A 19,227-nucleotide genomic window follows, 5' to 3' on the forward strand; every position below is an offset into this window, starting at 1 on the left:
TTTTTAGCATGTTATTTGGTGATAATAATGAAACCACACCCTTCTACTGGAGCTCTCTCCAGCGTAGGTTCATGACATAATGGAATGTTCATCATTAAAAGCATTTAGTTGAGAGAGAGAGAGAAAAAGTGTAAAAGGAGAATTTGCAGAGTTAGTAGATAGTGGCCTTCACAATATTCTCCAGACATGCAGTAGGCACTTCAAACACTTGGAAATAAACCTCACAGAAGAAATGCTAAATAAATATAGAAAAAAATTTTTTTTGTCCAGAATGTGTATCAATCCAAATTCTACAATGAGAGGGCTGAAAGGAACCACATGATGTCTTTTGCTCTTCAAATGGAATTACATCTAAATTCTACAAAGATGTTCATTCCACCTTCCCCATAAATCTCTCTACCCCTGACAGGGAGAGATCAGATTAAGTGAACATGGTCAGTGTTCATTTGGGTGATGTGTAAGTAACATTATTCCCTTTTTAATAAATGAAAAAGCCTGGGTCCAGAATAGTGATTTTACTGAATGACCACATACACTGAACTAGAGGGAGTATTTCCGGTACAACTGTGAGACTTCAGGGAAACCTACTTCTTCTAGTCTGATGCCCTTCTGGCTCCAAGCTGATGCTTTTTCTTTTCTTTTCTTTCTTTTTCAAGTAATTTTAACCCTACAAATAGAAGGAAATGTGAAGCTATGGGTCACCCTGAGATGAGATCAAAAATGTAAAAATACAATCAAAATTTAAAGTGATTCACAAGCAGGCAATATTATTACCTGTTTTTGTTTTTTTTGGGGGGGAGTTATTTGCAGGTGCTATACACCCAAGAAATGCTTTTGAAAACTTTGTCCTCACTTGGAACCGATAACTCATCCAAATCTTGGTAACATATGAGGTCAACCTTGGTACAAAAATATAAACTTGCCTTGAAATTTTCCTCAACCCTGATAAGCATAAGCATGCTTTCTTCCATAATAGCCAAGTTTATTATCTTCATTTTTAAGATTTCTTTCTAGCATAAGCATTTATGCTTATGAATACAAAGAAACCACCCACTCTTTTAATCTTTCTTTCCTTGACATTATTGAAAAGCATTGTTCCTTATCAGTACTAAATAAACCATAAAATAAGCACGTTTGATCATCTGAAATAAGATGGATTGTGTATATTAGGTCTCCAGAGATGCTGTTTTCTCTGACATTCCGCGCCCCCCCCCCATTGGGACACAGGCTTTCGGTCTCTCATCATAATTAGTTTCTGTCAAGTGGCTTGGTTCCCAGGGCTAGTAAGAAGAGTCTGGTAGCGTTTTGAATTTCCTGTCCTGGAAATCTTTTATGGAGGCTAGAAACCAAGAAATTCATTCTCATCCAGAGCAATGAGCTGTGGTTCAACAGGTAAGAATGATGTCATATGGTCCTCTGTCATGAGATAGTAGGTGCTATTGGTGAACACTCAGGAAAGGTGTGAACCCAAGGAGGTGGGGGGAGGGAAGATCAGAGAAAGAACACCGCTAACTTTCTTTGGGGGTGGGTCAAATTTTGAAAAACTAACTATTTTGGGAATATGAGAAAACAATACTTGTCATAAGTGTGGTTATTTTAATATTTAATTGCTGAAGTTGATGTAGCCCTATTTTCATCACCTTGATAATAGGTTTTATTTCTAGGCTGTGATCTGTCCTCTCTCACTTCCCAAGTACAAGTTGATTTCATGCTAATCAACTACTCTAATGACCAGCCTAGTTTAGTGCACTTGGGAAAATGTAGGTAGGTGCATCTGGGTGTAAGGTCATTTGTTGGTATTAAATATGAATTTTAATTAAATATATGTATACATACACACATATGTATTTTCAAAGAGTGGCAGCACTACAATCTGATATTTAGCATAGTTTTATATTGTGACTGATATTTTATAAAGCAAAATGACTGAAAGACATGCTACTCAAGCTTTTGTTTAATTGAGACCAGTTTATGCTTGGAGCATTTTAATCACACAGCTCTGTCAATTAGCCTATTTTATTGCTTGTGGTTTAACATTATTAGATTTAGGTTGTAATCTCTAATGGTCATTTGTCTCTGACTTGTTAACTAGCATATTGTCATTAAAATAAATTGTAGAATTATATTGTCAGTGTACTTATTATCTCTTAAGTAATATAAACAACTGGAAGAACTTGTGCCAGATGGTAGAATAAACTCTCTTATCATGATTCATCTTATAATGTCAAATTTTACTAGGGTTGTAAATACTAGAAATACCATATGCCTTATAGTTGTGTAAGATGTTCAAAACTATATCTATTTCATCACACTGTTTTAGGACACATAGGTAAATATTTATTGTAGCTAGCAAAATGATGAACCATTTATAGGATATTTAAGTGTACTGTTAAAGTATGAATTGTAAAATCTACAGTCACAAGCCATCAGGTTTTGAATCTCCTTGGCTTGTGAAAAGAGACTGCAATTAGATGTGTCTAGGATCACAGGAAATTACCAAAAGTAAAATCAGACTATCTCAGTTGTTCTGCTATTTCAGAGAGAGAGTATTTTTGAGGTTTTGTTCAAAAACATGTTCAAAATTATATGGCGCAGATTTCCCGCACTGTTGTGGCCTTGCCAAGATGTTATTACCATATCGGTAGTAGTTATCTCAGCTAACTGAGCACTCCAGGTTATATATTTCTTCAAATTATAAACTGTTTTATAATAACATAGAGAAATTTATTGGTCTTCTTTATAATATCATGACCGCTAAGTCAAGCGTAGCCCAGCCCACCTACAGCTAGTAAAGACATTTAGACTTTAAACAGTCAAAGGGCATCTTAATTTTTATCAGGTAAAGATTCCTGTTTCTTTTCTTTATCAAAGAAAAGACTCTTTCCTTAGGGAAATGACTGAGCAACAATCAGGATAAGTATCTTTCTTTTCCCTGAATTTTCAGAATAATTTGATGAGCAGCCAAATATGTATGCATACAGCTTTTGAACTTCAGTCAGTGATCACTGCAGAGGCAGGGCCAAACTCGTGACCCTTGTGGATTTGTTAGCATTATTTTAGGGTGTTAATTGATGCCAGGCCTAGATTGTGAACCCACCAAGCAAAGGCAGTGCTTAAATTGCAGATGAACTACATTCCTGGAATCCCTATTTAATACTTGTGTTCTGCCTTATTTTATAATTAATTACTAACATCTCCCTGCCCCCTACCTGTTTGTCCCATTCATGGAAGCAAGACCTGTGGCTTACTCACCCCAGAACTCTTCACCTTGGTCCTGATGCAGATGGAGAATCTCAGGAAATGTCGAGACAGAAACCTGTGTCTAGAACTCTAAACCACTCCCTTCCCACATGATTAAAGGCCTCTGGTGCTCATCATTGCTAGAAAAATGTTTTATAGATTGTTGTATATTTAATCTGGAGTAAAACAAAATACTCATAGCTAATTTTTTTTTTTTTAATTATCATTCGCAATCACTGGGGTCTTGAAATTGCAACAGGACAGCTGTGGCTATAGAGAAATGTTAGGAGAATACCTTTCTACCCAGCACTTGCTAAAGAAAACCAACAGACTCATCTCCCAAATCAGCAGCCTTATCTCCCCAACATCTGATATGGTCTTTCTGCTGGGTGACAAATGCAAATTCCCCTTTTTCCTGCCATTCAATGGTTAGCCTTTCATGGGAAGGAGGTATTTCTTCTCTTGGGCCAGCCTCAGTGCCAGGCGATTTTTCAGAGTACAGGAAACAAATATTCCTGGTGGGAATTTTTCTAAAGATGTGCTTTTAGAGCTTTCCCCCAAAGTTTGTAAACTAGGTGTGTACACCTAAATTTCAAAGCCTTGGACGTGTCTTTGCATGTTCACTGACTTTGGCGGTGCTCAGCCAACCGGTAAGCAAGCAAACATACTCTGTAAGAGCAACATCTTATTTAAGATACGCTAATTACAGTGAATTAAAATCTTTATTTAATCTTCCTACAGTTATCCTTTTAATGTGTTCTGTAATTGTGAACCTTTAGTCTGTTAATCTCTGGTTTATTAGTGGGTTTCTTAAGTGTTCCTTAAGGAGCACGTGTAACATTCTGGTAATTACTAATAGTCTTTGTTCATAGCACATTTACAGAGAGATCTCTGCAGGGAGTTTCATTAGGCTCATCACTACTTATTGTCAGTGTACAATTTTTATTAGCAGCCTCTCACCCTTATAAAATTATGGAATTTGGGGCTTTACAAAACAAAATGAAATGTCTTCTCTCGTATGGCTAACACTCTCAAATGTTAAGTCGGTGTGTCATTGACCCTTCAAAATGAAAGTGTCTTCTGATGTCTCTGGTCCCAATTTATTGCTGAGGAGAAAGGCAAAGAGGAGTTAAATTACAGTTTTTACCAGTTTATACACTATTTACTGGTGGCAGCTCTGGAATTGGAACTGGTGACTCCTAGTTTGTGTCTCAGTTTCCTACGTGCCGCACCTCCTTTGACACAAAGGTGTAATTTTTATGTAGCAGTGCATTACGGTAGCATAAAATTTCACTCAGGAAAAAAGAACCCCTTAGGGCTGTCTCTGGTGGTAAAGGAATCCCTGAATCCCCACCCTAAACAAAACCAAACCTTCCTGCCTCCCCTCTGAGAGCTCAAATCCCTTAAATGGACGAGTTCTGGAAGATAGCATATCACATTAAAAGCCATAATAAGGATAAGTGATTGGTATGAATGCTCTTTGAAGAGTAGGGCTGAATAGGGGAAGAGCGCAGGAACACTCTTGAACTGGAAAACAATCTGGAAATGATGCTGGAAATAAAAGCTACCTATCACACTGCTTTGCTTGGGGATTAGTGGCAGTGCCAAAGGGGTGGCTTGAGATGAGTTTGGCTCCCACTGCCAAATCTCCATCAGTTCCCAGCCCTAATATACCACAAACAATCATATGGTCTAACTAAAAAGCAGAGTGTGCACTATGCAAATATAGCTTCAAGACAGGTCTCATCACCTACCCCAACTCAATTTGCTGCCCTTCATATAAATATATAGATTACCTATGCATGTCTATGTATATTTATATACCTAATGTGTGTGTATCCTAGAACATCTACTTCCCAGTATAGACTTTGTTAGCTGATAGTGGATGAAAAAAATAGAGGTAAAATTACTTTGACAATAAAGGCATTGCATAAATTTGAGATTTAGGGACTTTCAAACAACCTCCTTCTACAGCTTTTAAGGCAAAGTCATTGTATTTCTCAAGGCGTATCTTTCTTATGATATCTTAGGAAGTGCTCAGACAAGCTGAATGCCTCAAGTGGCATTTCTAACTATGCTGAGAGTCAACAATAGACTTGGGCATCACTGACTAAACACACAATTTAAGTCGGGGGAAATACTGCAGGAATGTTTTTGACCAGTTTAAAGAAAAATGTTTTAGTGAGTGAAAACATTCTTTTAAAATATGCTTGTACATTTGCTTATGAACCTTAAGTAACTCTTCCTTACTCTGGTCATATCCACAGTAACTCACATCATGTTTATGGTAAGGTGGATGGTCGGGTTGTTCCCTTCCCATTGAAGGAGTGGGATGGAATTGCTGGCAACTGGGCAATAGAGCATAGAGTTTGAACCACATTCCTTTCCCTTGTGTTTCATTCTGATCTGATATTAGGCACTGAATATTTCTTTAGTATTATTCCATTGTCGTGTTTGCCAGTTTGGCAGCAAGTTTTAATTCTAATGAAAGAAGTTAGTTGGATGGAGATTCCAGATGTGTCTAAGCTGCTTTTATTAGGACAATGGGAAAGTCTAACCTTTTCTTCTAAATACAATCAAGAGTGGTGTGGCTTTGCCTTTGTAATTTAACAAAGAGTTGTATTACGTAACTTGGAAAATTGTCTCCCTGAGCATAGAGAGAATTTGTTAGCACAGAACACAGCTTGGAAAATGCCGATGTAAAGCCTCAATCCAAGAGAGGGAACCTTTTAAGTTGCTGAAATGTAATGAAGAGGAAGGAGGAAATTGCTGTTTTACATGATTGACCAAAATACACTATAATTATATCAACTTGAAACAGATTCTTTAGAAGAACTGATAACTCTGTGATCAGAATAAGTCATGTGTAGTGGAACTAAATACAGCATGTACTTTCTCTGCAGCGTATAGATATGCCGTATGTGAGATGTGTAGGAGGAGAGACAGCTGTACTTGCTGTAGCCTGTTTAATGGGGCCTCTCCAGCTGCTTTAGGATAGTAAGGAATGGTGGGAAGGTTTATGGTGGAATTAGTATTTACCATGCCTGCCCATCCTTTTGCATTGCTCTACAGCACAGCTTGTGGACTCTCCTCATGCAATGCTATTTTGATGTTGCTGCTCCTGTTTGTAATTAACACAGCATCACTCATTAGACATCTTCTAAATGGAACACTCCTCAAAGATTCCACTGACTGTCCTTGCTGCCTGTTTTCAATTGGGAGGGTAAAGTTTAATCACAGATAGTTAGCCCAAAGATATCCTTTATGTTTCCCCTCTTCCCTCCAATGTCTCTGCATGGTACTGTTTTCTGACAACCACAGTCCACCCATAGATAGGAAATCATCTCCAGTAAGAGTAATACTAGTGTTTATTCAATTCCAGTAAAACGCATCAGCTGATATATGGTACTCCAAAATACTATTCCTAAATATTATTCCTTGCATATGGTAAGCATCTATTTATACATCTCCTTCACCTAACTATAAGCTTCTAAAGGGCAGGATTATGTCTTATTTCTTTCTAAATAGAGGAGTACTTAATACACAATAAATATTCAGGAACTCATTAACTGAGAATAGTGTATTGGAAATAGTATCTGTTGGATTCTGAAAAAAAAAAAAAGAAATTGCAATTAGTGGGTGAAGAGGTTAGACTTCCGATAACAAAGTTAGATAACTTGTCAATTATGAAATAATTGTACTCTATTCATTTTTGTGTAAGTTGACAGAAGACCCACCTTGGTAATAATGTCTCTAATGCCAGCAGTAAATGAGGAACCAAGGTCAATTTTCTTGCCATTGGGATGCACTTGCTCTGGCCCTTCTGCAGACTCTTTCACAGATCCTTCTAGGACAAGGTCACATGACTATAAGGCAGCCATAGAATTAGCCAAAGTACCCAGCGTAGTAGCAGGAAAAGGTCAAATGTTCTATATGAGTCTAACTTTATCTCATAAGTACGCTCCTCTAACCCACTCAGGTCTCCACCCATCCTAAGCACTGAATGCCACCAGCTGGGCACCATAACCTCCATCCTGAATGAAACACGGGAGGTTCTCATGATGGGAGATCTTTTCTTTCACTTCTCTTGAAAGGAGATTGTTGCTTCTCTCATTTCCTAACCTGGAATGCTTCCTCCTGGCTTACTCTTCTTGCCTCTCTGAATCCTGCAGGACCAGCTCAAATCCCTCTTCCTTCCTGGGGTCCTTGCTGACCCTCTGCAGAAAGCAGTCATTGCCTACTCTGATGAACACTTGGGGAACTTATGCTGATGCTACCTGACATTTTGGATATTTTTCCTTATTTTGCAATTATTTTTTTCCTCATTTATTTATTATGCTTCTTGAGAGTGGGGATAATGCCCTGGATTTTGGAAAACCTGAAACATCTTATTTCATATGGTAACTACTTTTAAAATACATGGTATTTGGGAGAAAAGCATCTAGAAAGGAATTTGACAGAGGTAAATAAACATAATGAAAATTATTACAGATTTTAGGAGAAATATCTATGAGCATGTGATGATTTTATAATATATAAAACTACTTTAAGTTATTTTCTGTAAAAAAAAAATAATAATATTAGAGACAATCTTGGACTTCCCAACTAGACACAGAAAATTTTCATAGTCAGCAATGAACATAGGTTACAAATATGCAAATGCAGAGATGGAGATTCTTGTTTGAATTAGAATCAATGTCATATTCTGGAAATAGCTCTCTATGTTTCAAAATTATTCCTTTCTGCTGAGCCTGTCTAGTAACATGAGAATGCAGGTTCAATCCTTGGCCTCGCTCAGTGGGTTAAGGCTCCAGCGTTGCCATGAGGTGTGATAAAGGTTGTAGACGCGTCTCAGATCTAGTGTTGCTGTAGCTGTGGCATAGGCCAGCAGCTGCAGCTTTGATTTGACCTTGGGAACCTCCACATGCCATGGGTATAGCCCTAAAAAGACCAAAAAAAAAAAAAATTAAATTAAATTAAATTATTTGTTGTTTAAACCTACACGTAGTTTTTTTTTCATTGTACTCTTTTGTCTTTAGCATTAAGTTCCTTTGTATCCCAAGTCCCAGATATTACCTCATCTAATGCAGGAGTCCAGAAATATCAAACGTGGTTCATCTACTTGACCATCAAATCACATTCTTGATTCTAGACAGAACTGCTTACTAAGTCTTCTGCGCCGGTGGTTATACACACACCAAATGCACCCCTGGATCCAGAACAGTTCAAATGAGTTAGCTGTACTGCCCCATAATCTTCTGATAAACACCAGGCAATTTAAATTTCAGAGGTATAATTCTTGTCGAAAAACTAACCAGTAGATGATCATGACAATAGAGATGTAAGTTTGACAAGCAAAAACACTGTAAAGATGAATATTTATGGCATCTTTTAATTTCGCAACTGTAGGTATAGTGGAATATTCCTTGCTGTGTTGAAGGGAATCAAGAGGGAATCGGGTTGACTGTATCATTAAAAAGACCATGGAGGTGTTCTTTGGTGGCTCAGTGGGTTAAGGGTCTGGCGCAATCACTGCTGTGGCACGGGTTCGATTCCTGGCCTAGAAACTTTCACATGCCATGGCCATGGTCAAAAAATGTTACAATTTTTTAAATTTAATTAAAATTAAAAACCATTGATTTAAAGGAATAAAAGATCACCCAACAAGCTCACTATTTTATTACATTTCTGTTGCCTCTATTCATTTTCTGGCATCATAATCTCCACCCAGACTATCATAATTGCCTTCATGATTATTCTCCCCTCAATACTTCCATTCTAATCCACCCAGGCAGGCAACAGAATTTTTTTTAGGAATTTTTATGTTTCAAGTACTCTACTGGAAGTCTCAACTCACCCATCTCAGGACGGCTACTCTCCTGCACAGTTATATTCAGCAGCTCTCCACTTTACAAAAGTCAAATGCAACCCTGCTTCATTTCCAGTCTTAGCATATACATGTTCTGTTCAAATGCTCAACCACTTCAATCAAGACAAAGTATTCACTCCTTTCTGTAATGTGTCATTTTCCAGCATAATTCCCAGAGGCCTAGAACTATAAAATAAATCATCTTTAGACATTATGTTCATATCATGAATGCAACAATCTGAGAAAAGCATCTTAGAGGAGACAATATTAAAGGCGTTTTTTGAGAATTTCTTTGTTTAAATGCTTGCTTTAACTGTGGAGGGAAATTCAGAAGGGAGAAGGGCCTTCACTGAGAATTGGGACAAGGAAGTTAAACACATGGAGTAGGCAGACTAAAGAAAACTGAATATGGAGAACTGGGGTATAGGGAAATGAGAGTACTTGTCATAAGTCTCAGTAGAAACAAACCTCAGGGTTAAGATACAAAATACCTAAGATAAGGCCCTGATGCTGGAGATTTCCATGTTTTGAAGGTTAGAGTTCTGAGATGAAAAGTCATACCCAAAAAGAAGAAAAGGGTTTAACTTTCTGAAATGGGAACGTTTATATTGCATACAAACTATATGCAGAACCCTGTGCTTCTATGAAGGCCCAGCTAGCCTGAACTACCCCAATGACCAACACGGCTCCGTCATAAAGTAGTGGTAGTAAACAGTATCACAATACAACCCGAACTCTTGCCTTAAACACAGGCTCCTGTCTGCCAGAATGAATCTTAAATTCATAGTCAGGATCAAAGTTAGACCGTATTAACTGCTCTGTATTTTTAACCTTTGTATCCAATTACCCTCAAAGAGTATTAATTAAGATAAGAAATAGAGCTACTTATTTGTTTCATATACATATTCAGATTTCTGAATTGTACATTAAAACAATGTATGACATCTGTGTATGCTTTTCACGAAAGAAAAAACATAAATGCCTCAGGGCGCGTCTGCCTAGCTAAGAAACAGTAACCTCTTTCTATAGTTTCTATTAAAGTACAGAGAAGTATCATGATTTTAAAGGCTACAAAAATAAGGTAAAGATTATAAGGCAAATAAATCAGTAAAGTCTCTTCAAAAACTGGAATATTTTAGATTAATCTATAAAAGCTGAGTTTCCTAAGACTTTTAAAAGTGAAAAAAACCATTTGACAAAATCCTTAACTTGAATTTTTTTCTTTATTTGATTTTATTTCTAGGTTTCAGATTCAGAGATGCGCAACTGATCCAAATAGTTACAAAAGCTTAGGAGACAGCTTTCGAATGATTTTCCGCACAGAAGGGTATGTACAGTTCTTCATATATAGTCTCTATTTTGATTTGGGCATTTTAATATATTACTACGTAACACATTTTCTCATTTTGAATGATTTGTTTCCCTAGTCTTAGTAGGGAAAAATATTTAAAAGAGCGCCTTCATATTTTTGTGTGTGTTTTTCTTGATAATACCAGTTGAAAATTGAATATGTATATGATGGAAACTACCACAAAAGCACATATTAATAATATCCTTTATTAATAATATTTTGATGATTAGAGGACAATTTTTAATTTGTGCTTTTAAGGCTTATTAAAGTTCTCACAACTGAGGCTATCTAAATGTAATAGTTCTTTGTTTTGATTCTTAAATGTAGTGCCCAAATGTGTTTCTTGTTTGCATTCTGGTTTATAAATATTCAATCAAAACATATCTTTGTCAAAAATTGATGTGTCAAATTCATTATCCTATCTACTAGATGATCAGATAAACAGAATATTTTTGTTACTTTAGCTTAAATTTTCTTTGATGTGTCGATTCAGTTAAAGAATCTATTCAGCATAATTTTCCAAAGTATGTTAGATTTGCTTTTTGAGGTTGTTTTTATAAGAGAATGGTTTGAAAATAATAAGTATACCAAAATGGTAACAGTGATAATAATAACTGGTATATGGTTAGCCTCTATTATGTATTAGGAATTCTCCATATACCTCTGAGGTAGGTTCTCTTAGGACCCATTTTAGTTGGACAGATGAAGAAACCAAAACTCAGAGAAATTAGTAATTTTCGTATACCTGGTAAATCGTGAAGCTGGAACTAAAATCCAGGTTGGTTTGACCCCAAAGCCCGTGCTCCTAACCTCTGTAGTTCACCACCTCTCTTGGCAGATTATATTAAGGATACTATTTTGCTAATTGTCCATTTCAATTAAACATGTGTCATTGTTGTCTTTCCATGCCAATATATTCTTTTTAACAGTAGCATAGTAATTTATTTATCTACATACTGCAATTTATTAAATTAATCCCTTTAGGGAACAACTATTAGGTTGTTCCCAGATTTTCACCATTATAAAAAACAGCACAATGCATATTCTCATCCTATTTTTGCACATTTATGTATGTGTGTTTGTGTGTATATATATATATGCTTCTATTTTATTGATTGATTGATTGATTGATTGTCTTTTTAGGGCCACACTCTCAGCATATGGAGATTCCCAGGCTAGGGTTGAATTGGAGCTACAGCTGCTGGCCTGTGCCACAGCCACAGCAACACACGATCCAAGCCACATCTGCGATCTACACCACAGCCCACAGCAATGCCGGATCCTTAACCAGCTGAGTGAGGCCAGGGATCCAACCTGTGTCCTTATGGATGCTAGTCAGATTCGTTTACACTGAGCCATGATGGCAACTCCTATGTATTTCTATTTTAAAGTTGCTCACTGTAGACTTAGAGGATCGAATGATATGCACATTTTATGTCATAGATGTTGGGAAATTATCTTCCAAAACATATGTACAGATTTTATACCCTTAGTATTTGAAAGTTCTAACTTCTTCACACCATTTCAAACACTGGACATTATCAGTCATTATTTTATATTATCTGTCACATGCATCTCCTATTTATATCATAAGTGAAAAATAAAGCTATCTTAATAGTATTCCTTTAATTGCAACTGGAATTGGGCATATTTTTATATCATCAGGTGTCATTTCTTTTGTGAATTGATTATTTGTGTCCTTTGCTCATTTCTCTTAGGTTAGATTTTTTAATTAATTTGTAGAAGCTCTGTATACATTATTATAGGTACTAATCCTTTAACTATTACATAAATTGCAGGTTTTTGCCCAATTTGTCATTTGTCTTACAATTGTAGTGTTTTACACCTTTCAGAAGTTTGTGATTTTTTAAGATTGTGATTTTGTGATTTTATGTCTTTCCCGCTGTGACATCTGACCTTGATGGCACATTAAAAAAAGAAGGGCCTCCTCTAATCCCCAAATTATAAGCATTTACATTTGAATCTTTAATCCAATCTGAGAATCTTATGTGTGTGCAGTGTGGAATCTAAGAATTAAATTTTATTTTCAAAAGGGCCGCATCTCATTTACCTCTGTATTCCCTATGCCTATGTCTGGCACTACTGGTTGAAAAATGCAGTCACTGCTTACTAACTGGAAATGCTAGCTTTTTTGTATATTAAACTTCCACATGTGTATCAGCTGAATTTTCTATTATGTTTTTCTGTTTCCTATTGTATTTCATTAATTTATCCATTTCTATGCTAGTATCATACTGCTTTAATTATTCTATCTGTAGAGTATTTGGGGAATATGTAAAAATATGGCCTATAGTAGAAAGTCTAAACTTGTTACCAGGTGCACAGAGCGCTTCCTAGGACAGCCCTCCCTTGTTCTCCAGGTTCATTGCCTATGCACATATCTGTTTTAGGAATAACATATGATTTGCAGTCCCCTGGTCTCTTACACTCTAACAGATTTGCATGCTATTCCCTATTTTTGGAGGACCAACCCCCCTAATCCCCACAAGAAAGTACCCCTCTTCACTCAAGGATACCCTCAAGTTTTACTCTCCCTGACCATCTTTTCTCTATCACATGCTTTCTTTACCAGTCTTTCTACATATACATATACTATATAAAATATAGCATGCACCACCCTGATTTATTGAGCTTATTTTCTATATGTGTCCCCTCCCCACCCCAAGAAAGTCTTTCCCTAAGGGCCACATCTCATTTACCTCTGTATTCCCTATGCCTGTGTCTGGCACTAAGTAGAGATACTCACTAAATGCACTCCGAACAAATGAGTGAAAGTCAGTCATACCAACATCATGATGCAAAATTTAAAAAAAAAAAAGATGATTCTTGCTATAGACTAGCTCCTATGAACTTATAATAATGATCCTGAAGCCTGATAAAATATTTTGAGGTCATCTAGTGATACAGAATTAATAAATTCTTGCTGTTCCTCTGATGATGTGCTAAGTGTCATACATTGATAATATACCTGCAATTTTGGCAGTTGGGCTCAAAATCATGTTCATTCTATATAAAGTTAAAGAACCCGTAATGTATTATATAGTCAATAAAAGTGTCTCTTTCCAGTAAAACAATAGTGTCAGCACTGCCAAGTTCTGTAAACTGTAATAGATATCTCTGAATTGGATGTGGGAGTTCCTTAAGCTAAACTCTTCATTTCATGTGTATTTTAGGAAGAATTTGATGTTTCTGCTTTGATATCAAGTGATATAACAAACATACAGTATGTGTGGTCCCTGCATAGTAAAATTGGCCTTTTCCTTGACTGTATGTATAATTGCTTCTAGAGCAAATTGAAATTCTTTCTGTAATGCCTTTAGATCTGGACATGTTGTTAGCAAAAGTCAGAAAGCTCTAGTCTTAAAGATGGAAATATTTGTAAAAATACAAAAGAAAAAGCTGCCTGTTACTTCTGATACAGAGTGAGAGCAATTCATTGCCTTAAGTTTGAGAAGAAAAGAAAGGAAAAAGGAAAAGAAAACCTTTTAATACATGATGTGTTGATTTTTTTTTCCCAGTAAAAGCAGTTCCTTTTTATTTTCTTATTTAGCTTTTAGAGTATAGTCAGCTTTCAATTTTTCTTTTTTTTTCTTTTCACTCAGGTGCCTAGAGGCCAGTTAGGTGTGTAACCTGGAGGGGAGATGGTGCTACTCAGTTTGACTATTAGCATAATTAAGAGAATATCCCTTCTTGGTTCTTCTTATCAACCGCCACCCCCAGTTAAAGGTTTCGAAAGCTAGTTCTTTCCTGTTGTTGAAAAACATTGAAGTCTGTTAATACACCTAGAATCTGCACAGATCTCCTATTTCCTCACTGTAAGAAAGTGAAGTGTTACTTGTCACCGTTCTTAGGGATGCAGTTCTCCTCCTCTCAGCCCAGAATTCACATTTCCAAGAAACAGTAGCTCAGGCACATGGAGCTGAATCCCTTCACTGCTTCTGAGATTTTTCTCCTTCTTAAAAGCATAGGTACCTTGTACTGTTATTAAAGGCATAGTTTTTTAACCCAGCTTTACAGAAGCGAAATTAAGTTTAAAAAAAAAAAAAAGGCTTTCCAAATTCTGTGTAAGGATTTCCATTATGTGGAATCATCATATTTACTAAGATTTTACTTAAAAAGCTTTCATTGTAGAAAACTCATGAGGAAGGAATTGGTCACTGTGAGAGTACCTCCATGGTCACCATGATTCTTCATCTTTCTCTGGTTTGACAAAATAAACAAACAGACTCATCTACTGTAATCATGAGCCCAGAAGACACAGAGATTTAGCCTAGTTGATTAGGTGCCTTCGAAACCAGTTGAGTTTCGTTTTAGAAACTCCCCTGGCAAACAGCAGCCAGTATCTCTTTTTACCACGTGTTCATCCATCACGCCTAACTTCCCTTTGCTTCAGAGTATGTCCTGAGATTTCGTCTAGTCTCTTTTGTACTTATCATTCCTTTAAAGAGTGATTGAGATGCTCACAGATGGGTGAGGAGGTAATAAGTGATGCTAAGACAAAACAAAGACTGCCTACTCTGAAAGCATCTAGTAGTCATTCTTCCCGAAATAAAGAGAAAAAAAAGCTAAACAGAATTTAAGATGTGATGGTGACATAGGGAAAGAAAGATGTGAAACTACAATTTATTTTCTTCAGTGTACCGGGCGCCATGCTAGGGACTTTTTCATACACTTAACCTCCACACAGCACAAGTCTCAACACAACACAGCATCCTTATGTCTGTATTTTCTGTGAGGTAACTGGTCATCAGAGAAGTTAAATAACTTGCCCGAAGTCAAGCAGGTATTAGTAACATACCATGATTTTTCCATTACATTGAATCACTTTTCGCTGAAGACCAAATGTTGTTGTTTATTACATGAAGAGAAGACAATATGGAAGTCGTGGCTGTAAACCTCTAATTTTTAAATAGCTATTCAAAAACCTTTGGTATTTCTACCCTCAAATCACATAGCAATTAAAGGAGCTTTTATCTCTTCTTTCCAGAGAAGGGTGAGAGACCAGGATATGTTCATTCAGCCAAATCTTGGTGATTCTGAAGCAGCACCACAAACCTCTGACAACTCCAGATGTTTAATGCAGCCTTAATCCAATCATTGCCCCATCTCTTGCAGATAGCTCCATATCTCTGGTAACTTCATGGCTTTCCATCAGTCTCCCTTCATCCTGCTTGTTCCTTAGTTTTCTTATGAGAAAAATTCTTGGGCATTGGTTTGCCCAAGGCAAAATAACTAGGAAACAACTAGGTCAGATTAAACTTCGTTTCAAATGAGAAACATGTTGATTGCTGGTGCCTTCAGAAATATGGTATTCCTCAGAAAGTATTACTGTAGAAAATATGTGGTTGCATTTGGGGGGCATTTGAACTGTGTTTTGTTTCACGATTTGTTTTCTGTAACCACTGATGCTGCCCCAAGTATCATCTTACAATCAGACCACTTGGTGATTATAATATTTTCTAGTTAAATGACATTTAAGGCCTCGTTTTATGAGCTCCAGCGTAATTGGCTAATTTGGTAAACTCCAGATGTGTGAGATAATGTGCCACTCATTTAAGTGCCTTTCAGACGGCATAAATGGCACAGCCCCAGGAGGTATAATCACTCCCTCTTGTTTTCATTAAGAAGGGGAATGAGTGGCTTGTGACACAGACAAAAGAAGGGGGATGTCTACAACTCAAAATCAACAACAACCTGGTAAGATTTGGACATTTTCTTTTTACAGGCAGACTCACTCCAAGATCTTTAGCTTAGTTTGGTGTCTATGTGGGTCTGCATTTTAAAAAGTTTACCTAATCTAACAGGACCAGGCGATTTTAAAGCAACCTCTATAAATAGAAAACCCCCTAAGTAAAGTAATCTCTGGAAATGGTCTCTTACTCTCACAGGGAAGTGAGGGGAAGCACTGGATCTGAAGAGACAGTGGAGGAGATAAGTCTTCCTGCTGCCAGGAATCATAGTTATTTAAACAATCAGCATCCTCACTGTCTAAACCAAATTCCAACTTCACAAGGTCCGATAGTTGCTGCTGCCTTTTCTCTCTCCTCTGGACCCTGCTTCTCATCCAACAGAAAGCCATTTATCTACCCAGTATTGCCAGGCTGCAGTGGAGCAAGTGATTCTTGGCACCACAGATCCCTGGATCCTCGAGCTGATCCCTCTTATCTGACTAGAGAGCCAGTGGAGGTCACATATCACTGAATCATGGGTCACTGTGGACTCACTGCCGCTTAATGAAAGCAGAGTTTTCCCTCAGATGAATAACAGGCAGACCATACCCCAAGGCCCAAAATGGATAAACCACAGTATAAAGCAGTGGTGTGTAGATCACTGGGTGTTAACTGGGTTTGCAAGCCTGGTCTACCTAAGTGCATTCATTCTTTGGTGGGTGCCACATGTGCACTGTGCCTTCTGTGAAGAGTTTCCTGGTATCTTGAGTACCTCCCTTGCCTCCTTTTTATTTTACCAAAGAGTTCCTTTGTGGTACTCACTGGACCCCCCTTGAGTACTCCCTTGTTTTGTTTCCTTTTGTTTCCAGCTTTATTGAGATATGATTGGCATACAACTTTATGTAAGTTTAAGGTGTACAACATGGTGGTTTGATACTCACATCTATTGCAAAATTGTCACCACAGTAGGGCTAGTTATCGCATCCATCACCTCACATAATTACCATCTTTATGTGTTGTGAGAACATTAAAGATCTACTCTCCTAGCAGTTTTCATGTACACAGTACAGTATTGTTAACTGTAGTCACCACGCTTTGGTGACTACATGACATCCCTGCTCCCTTGTTTTTAAGTGGTGATGAGAAGGAGACTAGACAGTCCTAGCTGCTCTTGCACCCACACTGCAGAGTTCAATGGCAGAACAAGAGGAAAAGGGGACCTATAAAATAAAGTCAGAGCAGCTGAGAGTTGGAGAATAAACTATAGCAGATCCATCTGGCAGATCTTATAAGGGATGTCCCAGGTCCAGATTATGGCATTCAGTAGACTAAAGCCATTGTCTTCTTCCAAGCCTTTTCCTGCTTTGGGAAGAGAGAAGAGAGATAATCTCAATCCAGGCATGGGCCTACTATGATTATTGTCTAATGATCTGTGTTCCTTTTAAAATTTGTTTATCAATACTTTAGTAATTATATTCATGTCATTTTAGTCAAAATGTATGCAATAGCTTTTCAGAGAAAGCTTACACTAAGAATTTTAAACACTGATTATTTAGCAGTACAAGGTTGAAAATGAAAAAATGAAGAGTAAGGAGAAAGACTATTAAAGAATATTTTTTTAAAAATAAAGATGTAATATGTATATTCAGTAGAATACTACTTCACCGTTAAAAAGGTGAATTATTGCCCTTTGCAACAACATGGATGGACCTTGAGGTTATTATGCTAACTGAAATAACTTAGACACAGAAAGACTTTGTGGCATATAAAAAACAAACAAAATAAATGAATAAACCAAACAAAAAAATGTAGACACAGAGAACAGAATAGTAGTTACCAGAAGGAAAGGGACAGGAAGGGGAAGGAGAAATGGGGGAAGAGGATCAAATGTATGGTGATAGATGGGAACTAAAATTCTGGTTGCAAGCATGCTGTTATATATACAGAAGTAGAAATATATATAATGTTGTACATCAGTGATATCTCAAGCAAGTTTTTTTTTTTTTTTTTTTAAGAAAAACAGACAACTGAAGCACTGGTGCATGATATTTCTATTTTACCAAATTAACTCACACTGCTGCTAAAGCAGATAGTTGTTGGTTGAAGCTGTACTGGAGGTAGTCTCTACAATCAGGGAACAGATAAGGAATTTTCAGAGTGTTCATTTAGCATCATCCTGGTGCTTCCACTTGCCAGAGTTCTGTTTCCTTTCCTAAATCAGAGGTCTTTTGTTCTGCCCATGGAGTGACCTTTAAAATGGTTTCAGCTCCTAGATTCCCCTCCTGTCATCACCACAGATTGCTAGCTGACAGTCACACTCGGCTCCCCCAGCCTCCCACTAACAATGCTTTCTGACTTACTGACTGGCCTTTGGCAAGGATTTAAGTGTTGCCAAAGAGTAAGTGAAAACGTTTGCAGTGATGTCAGCCCGTCAGCAAGGCCTGATTAAGAGACCAAACACGGCCTTTCCAGCATGCAGTGCTGACAAGAAGGAAAGGAGGGCCAGTTGTTTGGGTGGAAGTAGCTGTCTTTTGGGAAGGTTAGTGTCTCCATCCAGAGCCTGAGCAGATATTCATCATGCTTTATTAGAGTGTTAATAGGGGGTAAGGAGATTCCATAGTCAGTGGTAGATGTCCTCTTGAAAATATTTTCAGGTGTTTATTTTAACTTACTCTAGGTTTCTGATGGGCTAGATGCATAGTCACCTTGGGAGGAGAAATGTCTTTACGAAAACCTCAATCCTTTTTCTAGTAGTTGTTAAACTTTTCAGATGAGAATGAGAAAGAAAATCTCTAAAATCTCTTCTACCTTTGTCTGATTCTCTTAGAAAATAAGTTAGGTATGATTTGACATAGATGAGGTTAAAGGAGTTAATATTTGGTCTTCACCATTGATTTCAGCTAGGACCTCTGATTTTGTAGAATTATATCTTTCATTATACTTTGTTTTTAGTAGGAAGTCTTCTATTCCTGGCCATATGCAAATCTGATCTCATTTTATTTTCCTCAGAAAGAAAAAAAAATCACCTGGATTTTTAATGTTCTAGAACACTGTTTAGAAGTTAAAAGCTTTGGCAA

At 37.1% G+C, this 19,227-nt stretch overlaps 1 protein-coding gene across 14 annotated transcripts in view; it reads left to right on the forward strand.

Annotated features, from left to right (window-relative positions):
- Window positions 1-19,227, forward strand: part of SLC25A21 (solute carrier family 25 member 21) — a 513,478-nt gene that overhangs the window by 362,540 nt on the left and 131,711 nt on the right. For all 14 annotated transcript variants that reach the window (XR_014810647.1, XM_084968940.1, XM_021099142.2 and 11 more), the window contains one exon: window positions 10,353-10,436. Coding sequence is in view for 12 of the 14 variants with exons in the window: in XM_084968940.1 (XP_084825066.1) it covers window positions 10,353-10,436 (84 nt within the window). In the remaining 2 variants the exon portion in view is untranslated. The remainder of the gene's footprint in view (window positions 1-10,352; window positions 10,437-19,227) is intronic.

This window comes from Sus scrofa, chromosome 7 (genome assembly GCF_054392235.1).
Source record: "Sus scrofa isolate SSC_HxYL_T2T_F1_AM1 chromosome 7, Sscrofa_HxYL_maternal_Yorkshire_Landrace_v2.0, whole genome shotgun sequence".
In the NCBI taxonomy this organism is placed as follows: domain Eukaryota; kingdom Metazoa; phylum Chordata; class Mammalia; order Artiodactyla; family Suidae; genus Sus; species Sus scrofa.